Here is a 25239-nt window from a genome sequence, read left to right as displayed (position 1 = left end):
GTTCTGTAAGAAATGACCAACAGGATGATTTCAGAAAGGCCTGGAGAGACTTACATGAACTGATGCTGAGTGAAATGAGCAGGACCAGGAGATCATTATATACTTCAACAACAATACTATATGATGACCAGTTCTGATGGACCAGGCCATCCTCAGCAACGAGATCAACCAAATCATTTCTAATGGAGCAGTAATGAACTGAACCAGCTATGCCCAGAAAAAGAACTCTGGGAGATGACTAAAAACCATTACATTGAATTCCCAATCCCTATATTTATGCACACCTGCATTTTTGATTTCCTTCACAAGCTAATTGTACAATATTTCAGAGTCTGATTCTTTTTGTACAGCAAAATAATGTTTTGGTCATGTATACTTATTGTGTATCTAATTTATATTTTAATATATTTAACATCTACTGGTCATCCTGCCATCAAGGGGAGGAGGTGGGGGGGGGGGGTAAGAGGTTAAAAATTGGAACAAGAGGTTTGGCAATTGTTAATGCTGTAAAGTTACCCATGCATATATCCTGTAAATAAAAGGCTATTAAAAAAAAAAGAAGAATATTCCATCACAACCACATACTACAACTTATTTAGCAATTCCCCAAATTTTATCACCACAAAAAGAACTGCTATAGATATTTTAGATCATATAGGTTCTTTCCCTTTTTCTCTGATCACCATGGGAAAAAGACCTTATAGACCTAATATTGTGGAGTCAAAGGGTACAGATAGTTTTATAACTCTTTGGGCATAACAGTTCCGGATTGCTCTCTGAAATGGTTGAATCAGTTCACAGTTACAACAACAGTGTATTAATAGCCCAATTTTTCCACACTTCCTCCAGCATTTGATACTTTCCCCCTTCTATCATTTTTGCCAATTTGGTAGGTGTGAGATGGCATCTCAAAGTTGTTTTATTTTGGATGTCTTTAATCAATAATGATTTAAAATGGCTTTCATGTGACTATATATAGATTTTGATTTCTTCCTCCAAAAACTGCCTGTTCATATTCTTTGACCACTTATCAATTGGACAGTGATTCATATTCTTGTCAATCTGACAAAGTTCTCTATATATTTGAGATATAAAGTTTTTAACTGAGATAATGTTCATAGAACCCCTCTCCCAATTATTTTCCTTCTAATCTTAATTATATTAGTTTTAATTGTACACTTTTTAAGGTAAGGTATTCAAAATTATTCATTTTATATCCCACAGTGTTATTGCTTGTTTATTCATAAAATCTCCTATTCATGAATTTGATAGGCAATATGTTTCATGTTCTTTTGATTGAGTTATGATATCTCCATTAATGTCCAAGAACCAATTTTAACCTTATCCTGGGGTAAATGTGTAAGATATTGGTTTATACTTAGGTTTTTATCTGTCAGACTTTTCCAGTTTTCCCAATTTTTACCAAATGAATTTTTATCCTGAAAGATTAAATCTTTACATTAAAAATTACACATAACACACAAATTAATCTTCATTTTATTTATTTGTTTGTTTTGCTGAGGCAATTGGGGTTAAGTGACTTGCTCAGGGTTACACAGCTAAAACATGTTAAGTGTCTGAAGGCAGATTTGAACTCAGGTCCTCCTGACTTCAGGGCTGGTGCTCTATCCACTGAACCACCTAGGTGCCCCTAAATCTTTGCATTTTAAAACATAATGTTATGATCATTTATTAGTGTGTATTATATATCTATTCTATTCCACTGATCCACCATTCCATTTCTTAGTCAGTATAGATAACCACTTTATAATAATATATTTTAAGATATGACACATGTTCTTTTGACCTCCATGCAAGAACGTCTTTCCTCCATGTGAGTACCTTCCTTGCATGAGTTCTCTGTAAAAGTTGTTCAGGCAAACGTATGTTTGGCATTTGAAAAACATGACTAGAGTTGCATTCTCTTTAATAGAGTTTGAATGCTTGGCAGTTTAGCTCAAGAAAGTACTTCAGTGTCTGGGCAGTTTAGCTCAAGAAAGTACCTCAGTGTCTGGGCCCTTTTTTTGACAGGTGATATTTAGAATTTTCCTAAACTAATTCATATAGAAACAACAGTTTCCTTGCATGCATGGTGGTGGTAGACTTTCCAGGTTTATTGTTACATGTTTGTGAAATCTGTTCCATAGGCTCTTTAATACCTTTTCTTTACCATACTTCCTTTCAGAGCTTCTCAAACACTGAACTAGCTATGGCAATGCATGCATTAACCTCATCATCTATATATACATTCCCTAGAAAGGATTCTACCAATTTAAATGAACTTATCCACAGAATTCAAAATTTCTCCATTTGCTGCAATTGATAGCTCCATGTATGGATGGTGCAGTGCAGCTTGGGGGAAAACCTGTGTTTTCTTAGCATGTTACACCAAAATTAGCAAAAGCAGCAGTAAATCAATCTATCCTTTGTTGCATCTCAGCATTATAGGTTGCACTGGGTTCTGTCATCAATCATTTGTCAACAACCAAAAATTCATACACCAAATCTCCCTGTTTTGTAGCCTTTTCAGGTTAAATCAGTTACCATTGATACAGTAGTTAACCTTGATACTGTGTTCATCCTTATTGAAGGCTACCTGACAATATTGCTGAAAATATCATGCTAAAAAGCATGGGAGCAACTACACAGTCTTGCTTCACTCTGCTGGCAACTGAGAAAGCGCAACAGCTTCTTTTTCTCTCTTTTTTTAAAACCAGGCAAGCATGACATCATGAAAATGATGTACAATACTTTTTTTTTTTTTTAATTTTTATTTTTTTTTTTTTTTAGCCTTTTATTTAAGGGTTTATACATGGGTAACTTTACAGCATTAAAATTAAACCTCTTGTTCAATTTTTTACCCTTTACCCCACCCCTCCCCAGATGGCAGGATGACCAGTAGATGTTAAAATATTAAAATATAACTTAGATACACAATAAAGTATACATGACCAAAAATTATTTTGTGTACAAAAGAATGACTCTGAATTATTGTACAATTAGCTTTGAAAAATCAAAAATGCATGTGTGCATAAATATGGGATTGAATTTAATAATGGTTTTTAATCATCTCCCCAAGTTATTTTTTGGGCATAGCTAGCTCAGTTCATTATTGCTCCATTAGAAATGGGTTGATCTGTTTGCTGAGGATGGCCTGGTCCATCAGCTGGTCATCATCTAGTATTGTTGGAAGTATATAATGATCTCCTGGTCCTGCTATTTCACTCAGCATCAAATGTAAGCTCTCAGGCCTTTCTGAAATCATCCTGTTGGTCATTTCACAGAACAGTAATATTCCATAATTTTCATAACCCAATTTATTCAGCCATTCTCCAACTGATGGACATCCCATTTCAGTTTCACCACTACAAAGGGCTGCCACAAACATTCGTGCACATGGTCCCTTTCCTTCTTTATAACTTTTGGGATATAATCCCAGTAGTAACACTGCTGGATCAAGGGTATGCACAGTTTGATAACTTTTTGAGCATAGTTCCAAACTACTCTCCAAAATGGTAATGATGTACAATACTGATGAATTTCTCTGGGTAACAAAATTTGGATGTAATTTTCCATAAGCCGCCACAACTGACAGTATCAAAGATCTTAATTGGATCAACAAACATTTGTGTACAGATGTCTGTTTTGTTCTTCTGAACTTCTGAAGTTGTCAGGCAGCAATTAGCACATTGACCATTCCTTAGCCCTTTCTGAGAACCATACTGGTTCTCTCTCAGATAGATGACCATTTTCCAGGTAAAGGATCAGCCTTATGAAGGATGACTCTGGCAAGAATCTTGCCAGTAAAGATGAGAGACTCCTCACTCCACATCCCACTGTGATTGTCACAGGACACTATATTTCCTTTACCTTTATAGAGATGGATAATGGAGGCCTCCTTGAAGTCTGGGGGAATAACCTCCTCTTGCCGTATAACTAGAAAATTTCCAGTCATCCTCTGGATCCTCTGCCTTGTCAATCTCAACTAGAATAGAATCAACACCATGTGCTTTTCCACATAAGAGGAAACCTAATAGCATTCAAAAATCTCTTCTTCCAGTGGAAATTCATCTAGAGAGAGAGACTGAAGTAACTGGTCACTGGCTTTAGCATTGATTGATGGTAGTCTACTAAAAACACTATGTAAGTGTTCAATCCATTTTACCAGGATCGTGTCCTTCTCACTAATCAATGTCGTTCCAATGGCACTGGGTAATTCAGATGCACCATATATGTTGCTGACCTAAAAATAGCTTTCAGAGCATCATAAAATTGCTATGAATAGTTACTATCAGCGTAAGACTGAATTTCATTTGCCTTCTTTCTAAGCCAAGGATCCCTAAGTATCTCTAAGCTTGACTTCCACTTTACTTTTGATGGAATTAAATGCTACTTTAAATTTTAGAGACAGATGAACTATCTTGTAGATAAACCCTATGGAATTACCGTTTTAGCATTTAACAGCTTCTAAATTTCCTTTCATTTTTGTCAAACCAATTTTGATATTTGCAAAATGATTATATGCATTGCTGTATATCAAATCTCTGAAAACTGTTCACTAGCATTTCCAATACAACTGAATAATATCAGTGATAATGGCCATCTTTCTTTTACTCTTAATCTTCAAGAAAAAGCTTCTAGCTTATTAGCCTCTTACAGATAATGCCTGTGGATGGAGAGTTTTAGGTAGATGCTTCTTATCACTTTAAGGAAAAAATCAATTTATACCTAATTGTTTTGAAGTGTTTTCTAATAAGAATGAATGTTATTTTGTCACAAGCCTTTTCTGAATTTACTGAAATATGGATTTTGTTATTTTTGTTACTGATACAATCAATTATGTTAATAGTTTCTCTTATATTGAAACAGCCCTCAATTCCTAGTATAAATCCTCTTGGTCATAATATATAATCTTTATGATATAGTTTGTAGTCTCCCAGCTAATATTTCATTTAGGATTTTGGATCAATATTGAGAGAAATGATTATTTATTCCTCATATTAATAATCAATTATTAAATTAGAACTAAACTTTTTTCAAAAGCCTTATAGGTTGTTTAGTCTCTGATGGGCATTGCTGATAAGATCAAATTAATTTTTTTCTCTATCTTGTTCAGACCCCATTCAAGCAAATATGGAATTAAATAATTTAAGATTGGGAAGCCCACTGTTCCCCACAAGTATGGGTGGGAATAAATTCTCTGATTAGACTGCCCAAGGCTGGACAATTTAGAAGGAAAAGACATAAAGTTACATCCCAGTCATTGGAATAGGTTTACCTCTCACTGTAATATTTTCTCTCATTAATTGTTAACTAATCAGTTGATGGCAACTGTTAGCAGAACCTACTCTTCCAAGGGCACGTAAACTGTAAGCCCCGTCATGACTTGTCTTTGGTATTCAAGAGTGCCACTGACCCACTTTATTGGTAATAATACTAGCATTTTTAATAAAATGTCTATCCAGAAATTATGTCTCTTGAATTTTTTAAGTGTTATAACACTAGTGAAATTAGTGTAGAATTTTATTTCTCTAGTTTTTTACTTTACTATCACCACCATATTTATTTCATAGAAGAAGCTTGATAGGACTCTTTGCCTATCATTCTAAATAATTTAGTTAGTACTAGAATTAAATAATCTTTAATTTGTTAGAATTCACTTCCAAATCCATCTGGTCCTGGTGCCTTTTTCTTCTTAGGAAGCTCATTTATGGCCTTTTCAATTTCCTTTTCTAAATCAGGTTGATTTAAATACTTTATTTTCTCTTCTGTTGATCTGGGAAGTTTATGTTTTCGTATATATTCTTTCATTTTACTAGTTATATTTTGGCATATAAATGAGCAAAATAGCTCTTAATTTCTTTAATTTCGTCTTTGTTAGTGGTATAGTCACCTTTTTCATTTTTGATACAAGATGTAATTTCTAATAGCTTATCTATTCTGTTAGTTTTTCATAAAACCAACTCCTAGCTTATTAATTAAATGATTTACCTATATCTGATTTTATTAAACTCATCTTTAATTTTTCAGGGTTTCTAATTTGGTGTTCAGTGAATTTTAAATTGTTCTTTTTCTAGAATTTTAAATTGCATACCTAAATCAGTGATCTACTCTTTCTTTATTTTGTTGATGTAAATTACATTGACATATTTAAATATTTCTCTGAATATTGCTTTTGTTTCATACCTTAAGTTTTGATATGCTGTCATTATTATCATTCCTTTTTAATAAATTTTTTTTACCATTTTATTTTACCACTACTTTAATTCACTCATTCTTTAAGATTAGGTTATATACTCTCTCCAATTACTTTTTAATGTGTTTTCATAGTCCTTTATCGAATGTAATTTTTATTGCATTATAATCTGAAAAGATGTACTTAATATTTTTGCTTTTCTGCATTTAATTATAAAGGTTTTATGGTGTAATAATATGAACCTCTGAGAAATATTTTCCTTTCTATTCCCAGTTAATTCTCTCTAAAGTCTTTCATACAAAGTTTATTTAAGAATTTATTAATCTGCTGGACTTCTTTTTTATTTACTTTTTGATTAATCTAGTTTTGAAAGGAGAAAGGTTGAAATATTCCATTTATAATTTTGCCATTTAATTCTACATGTAATTTTGCATTTGGTGTATAGATGTTTAGTTTGATATTATTTCATTATCGATGATACTTGTATCATAATGTAATTTATGTTCCTCTTTTTTAATTACATTTATTTTAGCTTTAGCTTTGACATCATGACTCCTACCCCTTTTTTTGGCTACAGTTGAAGTATGTAACAAATTCTACTCTACTCCTTTAATTTTGTATCTCATTTTTAAATGTGTTTCTTATAGACAAAATATTTCACCTTCTAGTTTTTGATCCATTCTGTTGTTTTATGTTTCTTCCCATTCACAAAGTTATAATTACTAGTTGTTTCCCTCTATCCTATTTTCTGTCTCTAGTTTCTCTCATTCCTCCTTCAAATATCTAATTTATATCTGACTACTGCCGTCCAATCTGCACACTTTTCTTAAGTCCCTCTCTTACCCTATTATGCCCCTTGTCTTCCTATTTCTTCATCTGCAAATCCTTCTAAGAATCCCTCCCTTGTTCTCCTTATTTCTAAGAAGACTTTTCCAACCCATTATTAAATGTGTAATTATTCCTTCTTCAATCCAGTTCCAATGAGAATTAAAGTTCCTGCACTATTCACTCTCTCTACCCTATCTTTCCTTCCATTGTAACAATTTATCCATTCATGCCTTTCATATGAGATAATTTGCTTCTCCATATTGAATATTATTTTTTAGGATCATTCCATCATCAATCAACTCCAAGACTTCTAACTCTTTCAAACTACACTATTGATGATAACGTTTTAAAAAAAATCACAAGTACCTTTTCCCACAAAATAAACACATTAATCTTATCAAATCTCTGAAAATTTAGTCTTTCACATCTGCCTTTTGTTGCTCTTGATTCTGTTCAGCTTGGGTTTTTCTTCAAGAATACCTGAAAGTCATTTAGTTCATTAAATATCTATTTTCTCCCTTGGATAATTACACTCGGCTTTCCTGGGCAGGTTTTTCTTGGATGTAAACTCAAATTCTTTGCTTTTCAGGATATAATACTCCACATCCTTCAATCTTTTATGTAGAAGCTGCTAAATCTTTTGTTATACTGACAATAACTCCACAGTATTTAAATTGTATTTAAATTGTTTTTTACTGCTCACATTATTTTCTCCTTGACCTGAGAGCTTTGAAACTTAATTATACTATAACTTCAGGTAGTATGACAATTTTTTATTATATCTCCTCTTAAGTAGTTTTTCCTAATAATATATTTCACATTTTTTTCTATTTTTTCATTATTTTATTATTTCTTGAAGTCTTATGAAGTCATTAGCTTTCCCTTGCCCAATTCTAAATTTTAAGCACTTCTACCCTTTCCCTCCATTATGTTTTTGGATCACTTTTTTCAACTGAATAACTTTTCCTCCATAATTTTCTTACTTTTATTGCATTTTTATTTCTTTTCTCAATTTTACCTCAACCTCTTTGATTTTTAAATTCCTTTTTAAGCTCTTCCAAAAACTCTTTTTTGGGCTTGCTCTCCTTTGCCTGAGAACCCATCTGTTCAGCACATCTGGATCCCCTTCAACATCACTGGAAGAGTGATCTGAAATCTTTTCTGGAAATCATCTGTGGGGTGAAAGCTCCCAAAAGCTAAGGCTACAGCTGATACAGTTGCCCTAGGCCTTGCTATTAGTTGAATCAGTTGACTTATAAGTATCTCCCTGTACCTTCCCTCCAGCCAGGGCAATACCCAAGGAGTTAAGATTTTCCTAATTTCTTCCTAAATTGTCTTAGGCTGATTTCTAGTTACAGGAAAAAATGTTCTAAATCACCACTGATGAGAGAAATGCAAATTAAGACATCTCTGAGGTACCAGTTCACACTTGTCAGATTGGCTAAGATGGTGAGAAAAGATAATGATGAATGCTAAAGACAATGTGGGAAAATTGGGACACTAATACATTGTTGATGAAGTTGTAAACTGATATATTATGGAAAGCAGTTTGGAAATATGTCCAAAGGACTATCAAACTGCATATCCCTGTGATCCAGCAGTGTCTCTACTGGGTCTGTATCCCAAAAAGATCCCCCCCCAAAAAAAAATTTAAATAAATGGAAAAGAACCCACATGTGCAAAAATGTTTGTAGCAATTCGTTTGTAGTGGCAAGGAATTGGAAATTGAGTGGATACCCATCAGCTGGGAAATGGCTGAACAAGTTATGGTATATGAATGTAATGGAATATTATTGTTCTATAAGAAATGATGAGGAGGAGGATTTCAGAGAGACCTGGAGAAACTTAAATGAACTGATGTTAAGTGGTGAGCACAGACCCCAGAGGACATTGTACACAGAAACAACAAGATTATGTGATGACCAACTGTGACGTACTTGCTCTTTTCAACAATGAGGTTAATCAGGCCAATTCCAATAGATTTGTGATGGAGAGAGCCATTTACATCCAGACAGGGATGGTGAGGACTGAATGTGGATCACAACATAGTATTTTTATTTTTGCTGTTGATATTTTCTTGTGCTTTTTTTCCCCCTCACATTTTTTCCCCCCTTTTGACCTGATTTTTCTTGTGTAGCATGATAACTGTGGAAATACGTTTAGAAGAATTGCACATGTTTAATTAACCTACACTGGATTACTTGCTATCTAGGAGAGGGAAGAGGTGCACACAGGGAGAGAGAAAATTATGGAACATAAGGTTTTGCAAGGATGAATATTGAAAACTATGTTTGAATGTATTTTGAAAAATAAAAATATTATAAAAATTAGCTAGAGTAAAAAAATTGTCTTAGGCTGAAGGACTGTCTTACTCTTAACTTTTAATTACTTCTGCCACTCTAAATTTGAATTTGAGACATTATTTTAAGTTATTTGTGGGAGGATGTGAGAAAGCCATTTGCTTTCCCACCTTATTCCATCATCTTCCCACAATTCTCTCTAAATAATACATTTTTTAGGAAGTAAAAAGGGTCATATTTTTATTTTTCCAGCCAATTTAACCACTGTGTTGAAGTAACCATTAAGGAGATGTATGTGGCAGTCTTTTAGGCTGTATTTACCTAAACTAGATATTTTTGGGGGGAGAAGGGGACTTCATACAAAATCAAATGTGTAAACTTGAAATAAAATAAAAATGGTGAAAAATATTTTAATAAATAAATAAATAAACACAATACAGGTGTATAGTTCTTGAAAAAAACTGAAATGAAAGCAAAAAGTAAATACACAAAACATATACACTTACCAATCTGAATGTTGGCTATTGATTCTGTTTGCCGATCACATAGTGGACTCACACTCAAATGATACTTTTTTTCAATATCTCCTATACAGTAAAAAAAAATAGTAAAAGTTGAGAATATTCTCAACTTTTCTAACAGTAAAACAATGTCTCTGATGTCCTTCCCAGATTCAAGACTTGCTACTGAGTCAGCAGATGTAAAGGATTTCATTTTATAATATAAAGTCATTCAATGTTAGAAACAGAAAACACACCTCAGAAAACATCTTTTTATAATAGTCTAAGAGATTAAACAAATTCCCAAGGGTGTACAATTGAGTTAATAGTAATGTTCAGATTAGAACTCAGGCTTTCTGGCTCTCAGATGAAAATCCATCACATTTGCTATTTATATAATGTTGATAAAATTAAAGACTTAGTTTTGCCTGTAAATTTTTATGAAAACATGGCTACTAATCCTTCCATGATTTTTAAAAGTTAATTTAAAAATTATCCATAGTCTCTGAAGACTGTTAGCATCCTGTTGAATGAAGTAAAGATTCCATTAAAATGGAAATGCTTGCAAATAATGCAGATCACACTGCACTTAAACCTAAATCTGTTTCAATTTTGTCCATATATTTTGTCTTTGGATTTCCTTATTTGAGCTATTTCTTTTAACATCCTACGAATACCAGCATAGCATTCAAGGCCTCTGGTATTTCAGTAAGCTTACTTAAAAGAACCTTTGAGACTACATGTTTTACTATGCAAATACTTTTTTTTTTTTTTTAAAGCTGTCAACCAATGTATACAGCAGGATCCTATAAATGATGTAGTATATTGTAGAAAAATTTTGCCTGTTCTCTTTTCAGATTTCCAGGGCACATTTACTACTGAAAATTTCACATTCTGTGAGTAACTGACTCCATAATCTTCTCATCTGATACCTTGATGGAAGAATTCTTCTGTAACTTTTTCACTCCACTGCTTGCTTAGTTCCCAGGTCCGACACGGGTTGCATATATCGGCACACTTCAAAGCCATCTAGACATTAACAACAATTATTACAGTCATTACATACAAAAATAAAATACTTTCATTTTTATTGTAGAGCATCGAATGTTCCTGTTACTTTCTCCACTGCTAAAATTAAACTAACATTACATTATGAAAAATTATTTAAAAAATGAAAAATTATCTTTTATATTATGAGATGGGTGCTAACGGTACTGTATGTGCAGGAAAGTAGCTAAAATGCAACAGTGAAGGATTTCTAATAAGCATTAGTTGAGACTGAATCAGCCTTTGCAAAGTTTTTGTAATTTTACAGGTTGCCCTTCTGGAGCTGCTCAACTTCACCATGCTTCTGCTCACACAAAATGTTTCTTAAAAATGAATCATCATTTCCTTCAACACAGTAGTATTCCATCAAATTCATATTCTATAATTTGTTCAGCAAGTATACAACTTACATGTACCACCCAAGCCTGCAGTTCTTTGCAAAAAGAGTTGCCATAAGAATTTTTGCATAAAACTTTTCTTTCCTAAACCTATGTACCTGTTCATTGTATACTGGTTCCAAGGGCTACAGTTTAATGACTTTGGTGGCATAGTAGCAGATTGCTTTCTAAAGTGACTAGATCAATTCACAATTCTACCAAGAGTACATTAATGCACTTATTTTCCCTCAGCTTTTTTCAACAGTAGTCACTTTTCTTTTTAATCATATTTGTCCTATAGATGGGTATGAGAATTGTTTTAATGTGCATTTCTCCAATTATTTGTGATTTGGAGAATGTTTTCACACAGCTATCAATAGCTTAGATTTCTTCATTGGAATATTGGCCATCCTTATTGTCTTACCATAGTGAAGTTGGGGAATAGCTTTTTATTCTTATAAGTTTGAATAAGTTACTTAAAATTCTTGAAAATGAGATCCTTCTTGAAGCAAACTACACAAAAATGCCCCTCCCCCATTAACTGTTTCCCTTGTAATTTTGTTGCACATGTTTTCTTTATGCAAAAACTACATTTTATGTATTCTAAATAGTCAATTTATACTTTTTGTGATCCTCTCAGCTATTTATTTGGTCATGAACTTTCCTTCTATCTGTAAATCCCAAAAATATTTTCTCCCTTGCTCCTTTAATTTGGCTATGATGTCACCCATTATATTTAAGTTATGCATGCATCCACTTTGAGTTTATCTTAATATTGGAGGTAAGATGTAGTTCTATACGTAGTTTCAATTAGATTCCTTTCTAGTTTTCCTTACAGTTTTTGTCAAAGAGCCCCCTTATTCCTCAATAGTTAGGGACTTTAAAATTATTAAACACTGAGCTAAAAGTTTGTTTATCTGAGCTATTGTGTACCAAATCTTTTTCAGTGATTGCCTTCTTTAATCATTATTACTATTACTATTACTAGAAACTCTTCCTCCCTTCACCTCCACTTTTTTATGATTTCCCTTTAAATTTTGCTGCTCCAGATGAATTCAATATTTATTTATTTATTTGTTTGTTTATTTTTTTTGCTGAGATGATTGGGGTTAAATGACTTACCCAGGGACACAAAGCCAGAAAGTGTTAAGTGTCTGAGACCAGATCTGAACTCAGATCCTCTTGACTCCAGGGCTAGTGCTCTATCCACTGCACCATCTAGCTATCCTCTCCTGATGAATTTAAAAAAAAATTTTTTTTTCCTAACTCTATAAACTGATAGTATGATAACTAAACAAGGCAATTAATTTAGTTGGCAATGTCATTTTTATTATTGGCTTGCACAAGAACAATTTTTGTTCAATTATTTAGTTATGTCTTTATTTCTGTAAAGATTTTTTAGTGTTATTCATATAGTTTCTATGCATGTCTTACCTTATTTTGAATACAAATTTCCCTTTTGATTCTTCCTGCTACTTTTCATTACTAACACAGAGAAGTTCTATTGAGTTATGTAGGTTTATTTCATATCCTGAATCTCTGTTAATATTTTAGTTCAATTTTTTTAAAAAATGACTGTGTACAATTCTTTAAGTAAACCATCATTACTTAAAAAATTCAAAAGTCTGCATCATCTTTGCCTATGCTTATTTCCTTAATGTCTTTTTCTTCTTACTATAGCTAGCATTTTCATTCCCATGTTAATATAGTAAATAGTTAAAATAATGGTGATGATGGACATCATTACTTTAATCCTGTTCTTACTGGAAGTATCTCCTTTCATATGTGGATATTTTACACAGATATAGACCCACAGACACCATGTCAAGTTTTTGTTTAATACTACTATATTGAGGAAAAATACATTTAATCCTACGTTTTTTAGTGTTTGCAACAGAAATACTAGATTTTAATAAAAGCCTTTTCTGCATCTATTGATATAATCATATAGTTTTAAATTATTAGTATGATCCATTATTACTTACAGTTTTCCTTATACTGAACCAAACTTTATCTGTAGTATAAATCCAACCAGTTTATAGAGTATACTCTTAATCAAATGAGAGAATGATGGTGTCTAAAACATAAGTCAGCTATTATTATTGTAACTTATTTGTTAATAAGGTATTTACCATTTCTGTATCAAAATTAGATATACTGGTCTATATATGCTTTCTTTCTCTCTGTTTTATCTATTTGTGGTTTAGATATGAACACCCATTAATAGTGTTATTGGTGGAGTTCTTTTATTGTTTTTGCAAACAGTTTATGTAATAATGAATACAAAATTCATTTCTAAGTCTATCTGCTTTTGACCTTTATTTATTTTATCTAAGCTATTGGTTTTGTTAGTATATGATTGGGTAATGTAGATTCTGATAGTTTCCTTTGACTATTGCAGATTCTACTTTCTTATTTTTATAATAAGACAAATGTGGTCTCACTATTTCATTATTTTTGCCAGTTTAGCTAATTCTTAATTTATTTCATTCATTAAATAATTCCTATTTTTATTTTATTAACTTAACTTTTTGCTTTCAATTTTGGTAAGCTCTTCTTTGATTCGCGGCATTTCTAATTTGTTTCTTTTTCTTTTTTTTTTAGTTGAATACTTAATTGATTTTTTTGCTAATTAAAACAATTTAGACATAAACTTTTTGATAATATAGAATAAATGTTTTAAAAGTATGGATTAAGTAGAGTTGACAACTAAAAAGTATCAGGTTGACTCTTTTTTCACATCTGTCTACAAGGTAGTTTCATTAAAACATTATTAATCAAATGCTAACAGTTCTCCTTTTCAAAAACATCATTATAATATTACATGTAGTTTCCTGCTAGTTATACAATGAGTAGTATATGCAGATTTTAAATAAAAAGAATATTATAATCACCTGTCTTTACTAACTTCATATATTATGAAGTGATACTATAGTCAAGGATATTGCCTGCTACTAACTTACAAACATTAAACAAACTCAGAGTATTATCTCAGAATTTATACATAATTAGAATACTACTCTAAACTAGTAACATTTTTATTCTGATATCTATCTACATGTCTGTCATACATTAGAAATACAAGTTTTTCAAGTCAGTGTCACCTGTAAAATGAAATGTCGATGACTGGCATCTTCTAAACATAAATCTCCTTTGTCCAAATGGGATCTAAACAATGACAGATATTCATTCTGTCGACTAATGTCCGTTGCTAGAATCAAAGCACCTATCTGGTTTTCCATCTGTTGCCTGGAATTATAAAAATACACCAAATACATATTTACACAGAGTACAAAAACCATAAACATTTCTCAATTTTTCTTCAGTCTTTAACTAGCTAAGTGAATAAAACCAAGAGAACATCATATATAGCAACAAGATTATGTGATGATCAACAGTGATGGACTTGGTTCTTTTCAAAAAAGAGGTGATTCAGGCCAATTCCAATAGATTTGTGATGGAGAGCCATTGGCACACAAAGAGAGGAGTATGGGGCCTGAATGTGGACCACAACATGGTGTTTTCACCTTTGCTGTTGTTCACTTGTTTTTTTTTCCTCTCATTTTTTCCCTCTTTTGGATCTGATTTTTCTTGTGCAGCAGGATAAATGTGGAAATATGTATAGAAGAATGCACATGTTTAACCTATATTGAATTGCTTGCTGTCTAGGAGAGGAGGAAGAGGGAAAGAGAGGCGAAAAATTTGGAATACAAGGTTTTGCAGCAGGGATGAATGTTAAAAATTATCTTTGCATGTATTTTGAAAAATAAAAAACTATTATTATAAAAAAGTTTTTAATCTGTAAAATATCCAAATTTCCACTAAACTGATTATCACAGGATGAACATATCTATCTATATTCATTTTGTGATTTATTCTTGTCAAAAGAACTTATTTATTTAAATAACCAAAGCTAAGTCTAAGATGGTTTACAGAGAAGTAGTCATATCCAAATATTCCAATGACAACACAACACATTGTCAGAACTAAGATTAAATTTTCTACTTTGGTAAACTTTTGGAAAATTTAAATGAACAATTATCCAATATATTATAGAGGGAATTATTCAGATGTGAGCTGAACTAAGGTGGCCACTAAAGTTCAACTCTGAAATTCTATGGGCTAAGATGGATCATTAAACTTAATTGCAATTTAAATGACTTTTAGGATGTTAAATATTGAAGTTATTACATACACTGTTTTGGTTCTAACTTATAAGGTTCTGAGAATACATCTAATCCAATCCCCACATTCTATAGAAAGGAAACTAAGGCCAGGGAGATTAACTTATTTGCCTCTGGTTATATGTGTAGTGCCCACAAAATGAGATTTGAACCCAATTCTTATTTTAGAGCCATGCTTTTCCCATTATACAATGATGCCTTTGGTTCATACATAGCTTCTAATTGTTAGTCAATAAACTTTTTTTCACCCATGTCCAAAACTACTTTATCTTATTCTGTCCTGGGTCCTTCATTTGTCCATCAAGAAGGTGGACAGCATGTTTCATCATTACTCCTATGGAGTTGGTCATTGAACTGTTTAGAGCACAACAGTTCAGCATCATATTTATATATCATAACTTGTTCATCCATTACTCAATTTATGAGGACTCTTTCATATTCCCATTTTTGGTCACCTCTAAAAACAAGTCAGTTTGATGTTATAAATTGTACAGTTCCCAAATAACTTCTATCATTTCCCTTTTATTTTGACTTGTTATATACCTTGACATGTCTTTTTGAAAGCAAACGAAATGTCTATAGTGCAAAAACTTGAGATAATATTTTGGATACTGTATGTAAAAATGTCTAAACTGAATTTTGAGGATATTAAAAACCAGTGGATTTATGGATTAGTACTTTCTCTACCTATTTTTTCTTTCCTTTTCTACTTGTTTGAATTTAGCCTTAAAGAGAAGCCAATTTAACATCTACTTGAGAATATCATGGTGATACAATCTTAACATATGATTCATTCTCTTGCCTGCTTGGACTGGGGCTGTAAACTAATCTACTGGAATGGATTTATATACAGTAAGTTTTTAATAAAATTCTTAAGTTAATTTAAAAACTAGTATAAATATCTTCCAAAAACAAAAAAAAGTACTGGAAATGAGAAATGTCACACATGAGAACCTTATAAATCAGAACCAAAAGAGTATACATAATGACTATAATAACTTACAAATTTACAATATATTACAAATGTACACTTAACATACATATATATATCTATATAGATATATAGTCTGGAGATATAGATGTATAGGGTTTTTTTTCTTTTTCAATTACTTACTATTAAAACAAAAACAAAATTTTGTTAAATGGCAATATGTTGGGTAATGGAAAAATACAAATTTTAAAACACTTTGGTCAAATTATTTTCTATGGTTCATAATAAAATTAATTTAATGCTAAAGAATTGAATTACATCTATCCAACATACCTGTTTTCTAATGGCATATGGGCAAATAAACCAGATTCTCTCAATAACCCCACTGCTGATCTCCAATGGTGATTTTCTAATACTGAGGTATTCTAAAAATAAAAGCAAAGCATTAATTTAACTTATTATTATTACATATTATATTGCAATAGATATGTTAATATATTTTCATGATTGTTTCTAAACATAAAGAATGCTCGTCAAACTGCCTAAAAACTTCATTCCAAGAGAATGTCTACTCTTAAACAAAGAAAACATCATGCAAAATATGTGATATTCTGGTTTACTTAAGTTTTATTTTATGTTATAATTGTACTTACCTTGTATAAAGTTGCTAAGTAATGATTTGTTTTAATAAGAAAAGGCTGATTAACACCTGGGTGATCAAGATCATGTGTGGCAGCTGCAATTAAACTCAGTAGGATGTCCCAAGGAGTTACAGAGTTGGCAAGCTATAATTTAATAAAATGGATTATTAATCATTTGAATACACCTGAGAATTCTGTACTATTACTACCACTATATTATATTAGCCAAAATGCATATAATACCACTTTTCTTTTAGTGACATTCTCAAAGTGATGTTCTGTAAGTTAATGAAAATTATTACATTTGTTTTTTGCAAACCTAATTAAAAGGTCTATAAGCCTTTTTCATTTCATTACTTCATTTCATCACAGAAATCTCTCTTCTCTTCCAGACCATTCTTCACTCAAATTGTCAAAGTGATTTTAAAATGCAGGTCTAATCATGTCATTTCCCCCATGCAATAAATTATAGTAGCCCCTAATAACCTTGAGGATCAAATATAAAATCCTCTGCTTTTCATAAGCTGGACCCCCTTCCTATCTTTCGAATCTTTTTACAATTCACTCTCCCTAGCATAATCCCTTCCTTACACATGCCATTCTGGTTTGATTCTGAGCTTTTCCTCTGAATCCATCCCTGGAATTCTCCCCCTCATAGTTTCTGTCTCTCTGCTTTCTTGGCTTCCTTCAAGACCTACCTAAATACTATCTTCTATAAAAAAAACTTTCCTTTGTTAATCATCTCTAATTTATTCTATATATATCTCGTTTCTACATACTATTTGCATTTGTCTCCCTCTCCACTCCCCCTACCTATTTGTTGTTAGATTCTAAGCTCCTTGAGATAAGGGACTGTTTTTTGTCTTAGCACACTACCTGACACATAGTAAGAATTTAACAAGTACTTATTAATTGTTCATTAATTCTGGACTTGGACACTAACATTTCTGGTAATTTTCCTCTTGGGATTTCTTTCAGGAAATAATTGGTGAACTCTTATACTTTTTACTCTGCCCACTGGTTCTAATAGTTCTGAACAGTTTTTGCTTATAATGTATTTCATAACATTTTCTAATCCAAAGAGTATAATGATTCTTAAGTCAACTTTTCTTGATCTGTTTTTTGACAGCTAACAGCTTACATTTTATTCCTTTTTTCAATCTTATGATTCTATTAGATTGATTCACAGTCTTCGCACAGGTTTCTGGGTCATGTGAGCAATAAGAGAGAGAGTAGAGACATTTTCTTTAATCTTCACAATGTTTCAAACCGCTCCAAAACAGAAATTATGCATTAGATAAAACAAAAAAAATTAGATTAAAAAATTATGCATTAAGATAAACTATCTCCATTGTCTAGAAAGATCAGAAAATTTTAAAATATATATTTTTAAAAAGCCACAAACTCACAACTACTTTGAGCTTACTTATTAAATTTAGGTTAAAAATAGATTTTTTTGAGTCAAGGAGAATAGTGGGTCAATAAAAGAATTCTTTATTTTCCCCAAAGTTATTGCAGCCTGTTCTTTTCCTCCTGTTCACTTCTTGGCCCAACACATCATTCATCAGCTACATCATACCAATGGGTACTGACATATTAATAGTTTGTCAGCTTTATTCCAAATTCATCAAGTTTTTCTCATTCCAAGAGAAAGACATATTATTGTTGTATTTGTTATTTATTCAACACTTATTAAGCACACATTTAGTATAGAATACTTCACTATATTACTAGTTCTGTTAGAAGATAGGTACAAAGATGAAGTACATACTCGGTTAACTAGCTTTAAAAAAAGTGCATATATGGGGGCAGAGTGCTAGGTGAGGTCCAAAAGAGGAAAAATCATTTCTGTATGGAAAAAACAAATGAAATTTATGGAGGGGTTGGCATTTGAGATGGGCTTTAAAGGACAAGTCATCTATTTCTCCTTTAGGTCACCCAAGTCTATTATGGATGTCTCACTGTGGAATGGGTGCTCTTGTTTTTTGAAGGCAATGCAATAAAGTACAATTCAATTTCAAATTAGTACAGAACCTAAGATGATATACATTTTTGTCATCTGAAAATCAAATTAATTTTGCTCGATACATTTCTCGTACTGGCCAAAAGGTGATAATTTTTTTTTTTTTTTTTGCATTACTAAGATTAATCTGGCAACAGTATTAAGGATAATTACACAGGGAAGTAAATAGAGGTGGGAAAAGCAGCTTGGAGACTAGGTGAAAACTAAAATACCCAGGCAAATAAAAAGAAAATAAGAGAAATATTCAAGGGAATTATTGCTAATGAAACAGTGACCATTATCTATCATTAACTTCAAGACCCAACTTTGTTGGCAAATCTAATCCAATCATTTCCCAACCTTAAAAACCTAGGCTCTTCTACCATGCTATTCAGAACTCTTTATTAGTCTAGATCCTAATTTTATATAGGAAGTTACTAACTTTTGATTTAAGACATCAAAAGAAATATGAAGCATTTGAAAGTGAATATTCAAACATAAAAATTATATTTTCTTCTTTTAATAGTATATGGAATCAATGTCAACATCTTACCTTCGGTTCTTTTAAATAACAGTGCATGGCCTGAGTCACATCAGCAGCATGAACTGCATTGTGATAAGGATTTTGACTATGATAATCTTCTTGAATCATAACTAAAGAAAATAATATGAATTTAATTATAATGGAGAAATAAATTAACCTATGATAATAAATGCAGATTATCTGTTAATATACATTTCAAGTAATCACATAAAATAATAATAATAATGTTATAGTATTATTAATAATAATATTATTTTTATTTTAATAAATAAAAACAGGGGGAAAGAGCTGGATTTAGAATCAGTAGATCTAAGTCCAAATCCTAGCTTTGCTACTTACTGCTTTTCTGTGACTTAGGGCAAGTTATTTAATTTGTCACTTCATTTCTTCATCTCTAAAATAAAATCAGACTAGAGGATCTCTTTAGTATCTTTCAGCTTTTAAGTCTATGGTTCTGTATACAAATGATGTAAAACATATTCAATAATAATAATAAAAAATAATAAATGATTTCTAAGCCTGCAGTTTATGCTACTATCAACATTTTCTGCTTTGATTAAGATTCAATGCCCTGACTACAAGCTGAAGTGTCTGTCAAAAATATTTTAGGAAATTTCTTAGCTATTTTCTTCTATTTAAACAAAGTTTTAAACTTTCCCCTCCCACCCCAAAGAACAAAAATACAAAATGTATATTACCACTAGTAGTTAGAAAAGATGACTCCTTATTTGGGATATATTTTGAAAAGTTAAGTTAATAAATAAATATTGCATACATCTTATATGCATATTTAATTACATTATATTTAAACTTAGGTTTCTATATACCTAACTGTGAAGAAAATATCATTTTCTTAATTGTCTTGATTTTTAAAAAAAGTGATGGAGAAAATGCTAAAAATACAGATGAAACAAGTGTTTCTGCATTTTATGAGATCTGGTCATAAAAATTAACCAGCAAATACCCGGATTAGAACAAATCCTAAAGTGCTTTCTGTCTCTAATTTATTGTTTACTGTTAGTTAAAGCAATCAAGTAAGAAAAGAGCACAGCGTGAGCTATTACAGTGTGCACTCTTCTTACAGTCCCTTAGAGAAGAAAAAACAGAAAAGAAATTTTTACATTTTGGGGCATAAGATACAATACAAAAATTTAAACAAATTCTTTTATCTACTAGGTTACCTACCATGACATTAGCTAGAATTTCTTACCTAAAAACCTCCGAAGTTTCATCATATCTAAGTGGAAGTATTCAATTAGTCCATGAAGACTAAATAAGTGAAAGGTTAAGCTCACTAGACTGTTTCCTAAAAAGAAAAAGGGAAATATGTTATGCCAATATAAATAATCAACAGAGAAATTTTTATTGCATTTTAACCAGGAAATGTATTTGGCATTTGTAAGTATTGGGGGAAATATAATAAAGCATAAGACATGTTTCCTGCTGCCAATGAATATTTTGTCAAAGAAGATGATAAAAATATTAGCATACTATCCATTGATATCAGATAGTTCTTTTCAAAATTGTTTTATAAGCATGATTTTTGTGGTTCACAATTTGTAGTATTTATTCACCTTTTAAAATAAGTTTGTAAAATACGAATCCTTATTTTTTAAAAAAGTGTAACCCAAAAGAAATCATTTTTACATAGAACGTTAATAACATTTCATTTTTAGCGTCTGACTTGGTAAAATTGAAGTTGAAAGTCACCATAAAGTGTGGCACATCGTATTTAATAATGTCTGTACATATAGAGTAGTCTTTAAATATAGTGAGAAACATTAATATTATAGATATGCCAAATACATTTCCAGAAGTAGAAAGTTAAGGAAAACTTTCCAGGATGGGGGGAAAGAGGCAACACCATAAAGTCAGAAGATAAAATGTTTTGTGGGTTGAACATCAAATAGATCAGTATAGCTTGTGTGTGTGAAAGAGAGAGAGAGAGAGAGAGAGAGAGAGAGAGAGAGTGAGAGTGTGTTATAAGAAGAGGAAGGGACCAGGTTGTGAAGAGCTTTAGATGTCAAACTGAGAAATTTATATTTATACTGGAAGCAAACAGAAAGCCATTGAAATTTACCAAGAAGTGAAGGAGAGGCATATGGACAGGCCTAAATTTTTAGAAAATCACTTGACAGTTGAATACAGAATGGGTTATTTGAAATAGGGAAAGATTTGAAGCAGGGCAACCAATCAGAAAGCTATTGCAATAATCCAGATGAAAGATATAGAGGACATGTACTAAACTGGTAGCTATAAAAGTGGAGAAGGACATATCCAAGAAATTTTTAAAGGGAGAAATAAAATTTGACAACAGACTGGATATGGAGGATTAGAGAGAATAAGGAATCCAGGGCAATACTATGGTTGCAAACTTGGATAAGAGTATGGTGGTATCCTCAATAGTAATAGCAAAGTTTGGAAAGGGAGAAAAGTTTGAAGGAAAAGATAATGATTTCTATTTTAGATAAGCTGCGTTTGAGACTCCACTTAAGGAACATCTAGTTTGAGATGTCTAAAAAGAAACTGACAAAAACTAATACTTTCAAAAACCTGATGAAGTGTCACAATTTATTAAACAAATAATGATAATTTGGAAAAAATAAACTATGTCAGTCTAGAAGATACTTGTAAAATGGTAAATTATTGTGATCCATGTTTCTTTCACATTTCACCTGGAGTATCTAATCTGTCTTAGGAAGTTTAGTAATTATTTTTATAATAGTCCATAAATGGTAAATATCTTCTTATTCCTACATTATTAATATAGTATTATTACTACACAGTGATGCCCAATCATTTCTTTCACAAGAATGTAATCTATTGATTTCCTGTGGCTGAGGGAATATGGGCTCAGAATCTATGGTCTACTTTCATAGAAAAATATCCCCATCTTCTGGAGATCAGGAAAATTGCACATAAAAATGGATTCCTGTAGCACAAAGGAAAAAATTTATAGATATCTAATAATAAAGCCTGGAACAAATTAAACCAGAGGGCTTTTGTTCACAATAGTGTTTCTTTCACTGTTCCAAAATACAAAATGACAATTTTAATAATAGTGAATGAGAAAAATTACTCAGATCAATTCTTTGATCATATAAATTTTGATGATCTATCTAATGATGAAGATTATAATCAATTTATATTGGCTAATCTTGTGCTACTCTGGAAAATCAGTAGTTTTTATATTCAATTTATAAAATTTTCAGGCCACAATAAACTTTATTTTTAATCACCAAAAACTACTGAAATATTGCCCAATAGTTACTAAATCTAGGTACATATTACACACAAAATTGGTAAACAAGTCTTTTTTTGTTAGTTGTATCATTAAAAGTTCCACTTATGTAATAAATTTCAACTTGGTCAGTAGCATTGCTTAGCACAGTATTCAAACACACAAATATGTGCTAGGTATAATTAATTACATGATAGGTATAGAAAGAGCTGGATTTAGAATCAGTAGATCTAAGTCCAAATCCTAGCTTTGCTATTTACTGCTTTTCTGTGACTTAGGGCAAGTTATTTAATTTGTCACTTCATTTCTTCATCTCTAAAATAAAGTCAGACTAGAGGATCGCTTTAGTACCTTTCAACTTTTAAATCTATGATTCTGTATACAAATGATATAAAACATATTCAATGTTCATAGATCAATTAACTATCTACAATATGAAAGACAATGTGATGAAGTGGGTGGTATGTCAATCTAGGAATGAGAAAGATATAATTAAATGAGAGCAACTCTGAAGTGTTTCATAAGCATAAAATTGGCAAAATTTAATTTAAAAAAAAAAAGGAAAATAACAAGTATTGAAAGAGCTATAGGAAAAGAAGCACTTTTTAGATAGAATGGTGAGTTGGTAAAGACATTCTGGAAACTGATTTGGAACTATGTCCAGAAAGTTCATGAATTTGCCTCCCTTTTGAATCAGCCATACTACTTACTACCTGACATGACCTTAGCCAAATTGCTTCACTTCTATATATCTATTTCATTATCTCTATAAACGAAGGGATTGAATTAGATGACCATTAAGATTTCCCACAATTCTAGATCTATGATCCTCCAATCACAATAAACTACAGAAAACATCATTTCTCTAAAGTCATGGGTTGATTAGCTTCCACTGGCTATTATACTTCCTACTAGCAATATTTATTTTCCTTCCAAAAGAAGTGATAGAGCTCACTCCTAAAAGGCACAGAGCTTAGCACAATATGGTAGAAAAGTACTGAACTATAGGTAAAGAGGCCTGAGTTTGAGCCTTGGTTTGAATAGGTACTGTCTATATAATTTAATTCCTCAGAAACTTTAGATTCTTCACATAAAAAAAAAAAAAAAAAAAAAGCAAATACCAAGTGCCATAGTAACATAAGCTGCTGATAACTGAGTTTATTTGCTACCAGTTACCTTTTGTTGTTCATTCATTTCAGTTGTGTTTGGCTCTTAATGCCCACAACTGAAGTTTTCTTGGCAAAGATACTAGAATGGTTTGCCATTTCCTTCTCTGGTTCATTTTACAGTTGAGGAAACTGAGGAAAACTAAGTTAAGTGACTTGCCCAGGATCACCTCAAGGTAATATAATAGATAAAGCATCAGACATGGAGTCAGGAGGGCTCATCTTTCTGAGTTCAAATCTGGCCCCAGATATTTACTAGCTAGGTGAGCTTGAGGAAGAAAAAGATTTTGGGAGTGACTGATCTTATAGGAATCCTTATTAAGCATTTACTTTAGACTTTCATTATTCTATAGTCTTTCTTTATTTCCCCCCCTCATTTCTCTAATACAGATGACTTTTGCTTTGACAGAGCAGATTAGGACAGAATATTCCTTACTTACCATTAGTTAATCTATCAAAGAGAAAGATATCAAAATTCCAATTGCCAACTTTTTCCAACATACACTGAAATAAAATAAGAATGTTTCCAGTGTTAACATAATTTCAATCAACATTTTCTGTGATCTGTGGTTATGTCAAAAAGAAAAAAACAATAGAAATAGAAATTGATTTACTCATATTATGAAGGAACATTTTATCAAATGATGTATTTGTTCAAAGATCAATCTACTTAACTCAGAAGATGTTTCATTTTTCTTACTTCCTTAATACTTTTCAGAATTCGGTACAAGTATAATTTAAGGTCATCAACTATTGTGATCAAAGATATTGCAAATTACAAAGTGTTAAAATGTTATTATGAAGACCTTTATTTGTGATAGTTAGGTTAATATGGACTATATTTTGGATATTAAAAACTGCCTCACTAAAAACAAAATTAAATGTTTTTTATATTAATTGAAGATTCTTACTTCTACAGGGATGTGGCTAAAACTATTCTCAACAAGTTAGCCATATCTGTATGGATATTAAAAATGGGTCTAGGTTGAAATAACAATTTGCCACCAACTACCTGGATGAGATTAAGCAAATAAGGTTTTTAAATCTCAGTTTTCTCATTTGTAAAACGGGATGGCTGGACAAGAATGTTTCTAAGGTAACTCTTAGCTCTAAAATCTTGTGAAATAACACTTGTCAATTCTAGAAATAAATGGCTCTTAGTCATCAATTACCCATGTTACAAGTTGAGTAAATCTCTCTTAGATTTAATTTCTTCATCTATAAAGCTTAGGGTTGAAACAATTTCAATGTTTTTATTTCAAATATATCTCTATGCTATAAA

At 31.5% G+C, this 25239-nt stretch overlaps 1 protein-coding gene across 3 annotated transcripts in view; it reads right to left on the bottom strand.

The window, feature by feature from the left end:
• The window catches only part of PDE7A (phosphodiesterase 7A), a 134371-nt gene that overhangs the window by 4436 nt on the left and 104696 nt on the right, over positions 1-25239 (bottom strand). For all 3 annotated transcript variants that reach the window (XM_031946341.1, XM_031946343.1, XM_031946342.1), the window contains 8 exons: positions 24398-24461; positions 20761-20856; positions 19560-19660; positions 17017-17148; positions 16697-16788; positions 14353-14497; positions 10757-10853; positions 9831-9911 (listed from right to left, as the gene is read on the bottom strand). In XM_031946341.1, coding sequence (XP_031802201.1) covers positions 9831-9911; positions 10757-10853; positions 14353-14497; positions 16697-16788; positions 17017-17148; positions 19560-19660; positions 20761-20856; positions 24398-24461 — 808 coding nt within the window. The remainder of the gene's footprint in view (positions 1-9830; positions 9912-10756; positions 10854-14352; positions 14498-16696; positions 16789-17016; positions 17149-19559; positions 19661-20760; positions 20857-24397; positions 24462-25239) is intronic.

This window comes from Sarcophilus harrisii, chromosome 1, assembly GCF_902635505.1.
Source record: "Sarcophilus harrisii chromosome 1, mSarHar1.11, whole genome shotgun sequence".
NCBI lineage: Eukaryota > Metazoa > Chordata > Mammalia > Dasyuromorphia > Dasyuridae > Sarcophilus > Sarcophilus harrisii.
This window is presented reverse-complemented; position numbering and strand designations above follow the sequence as displayed.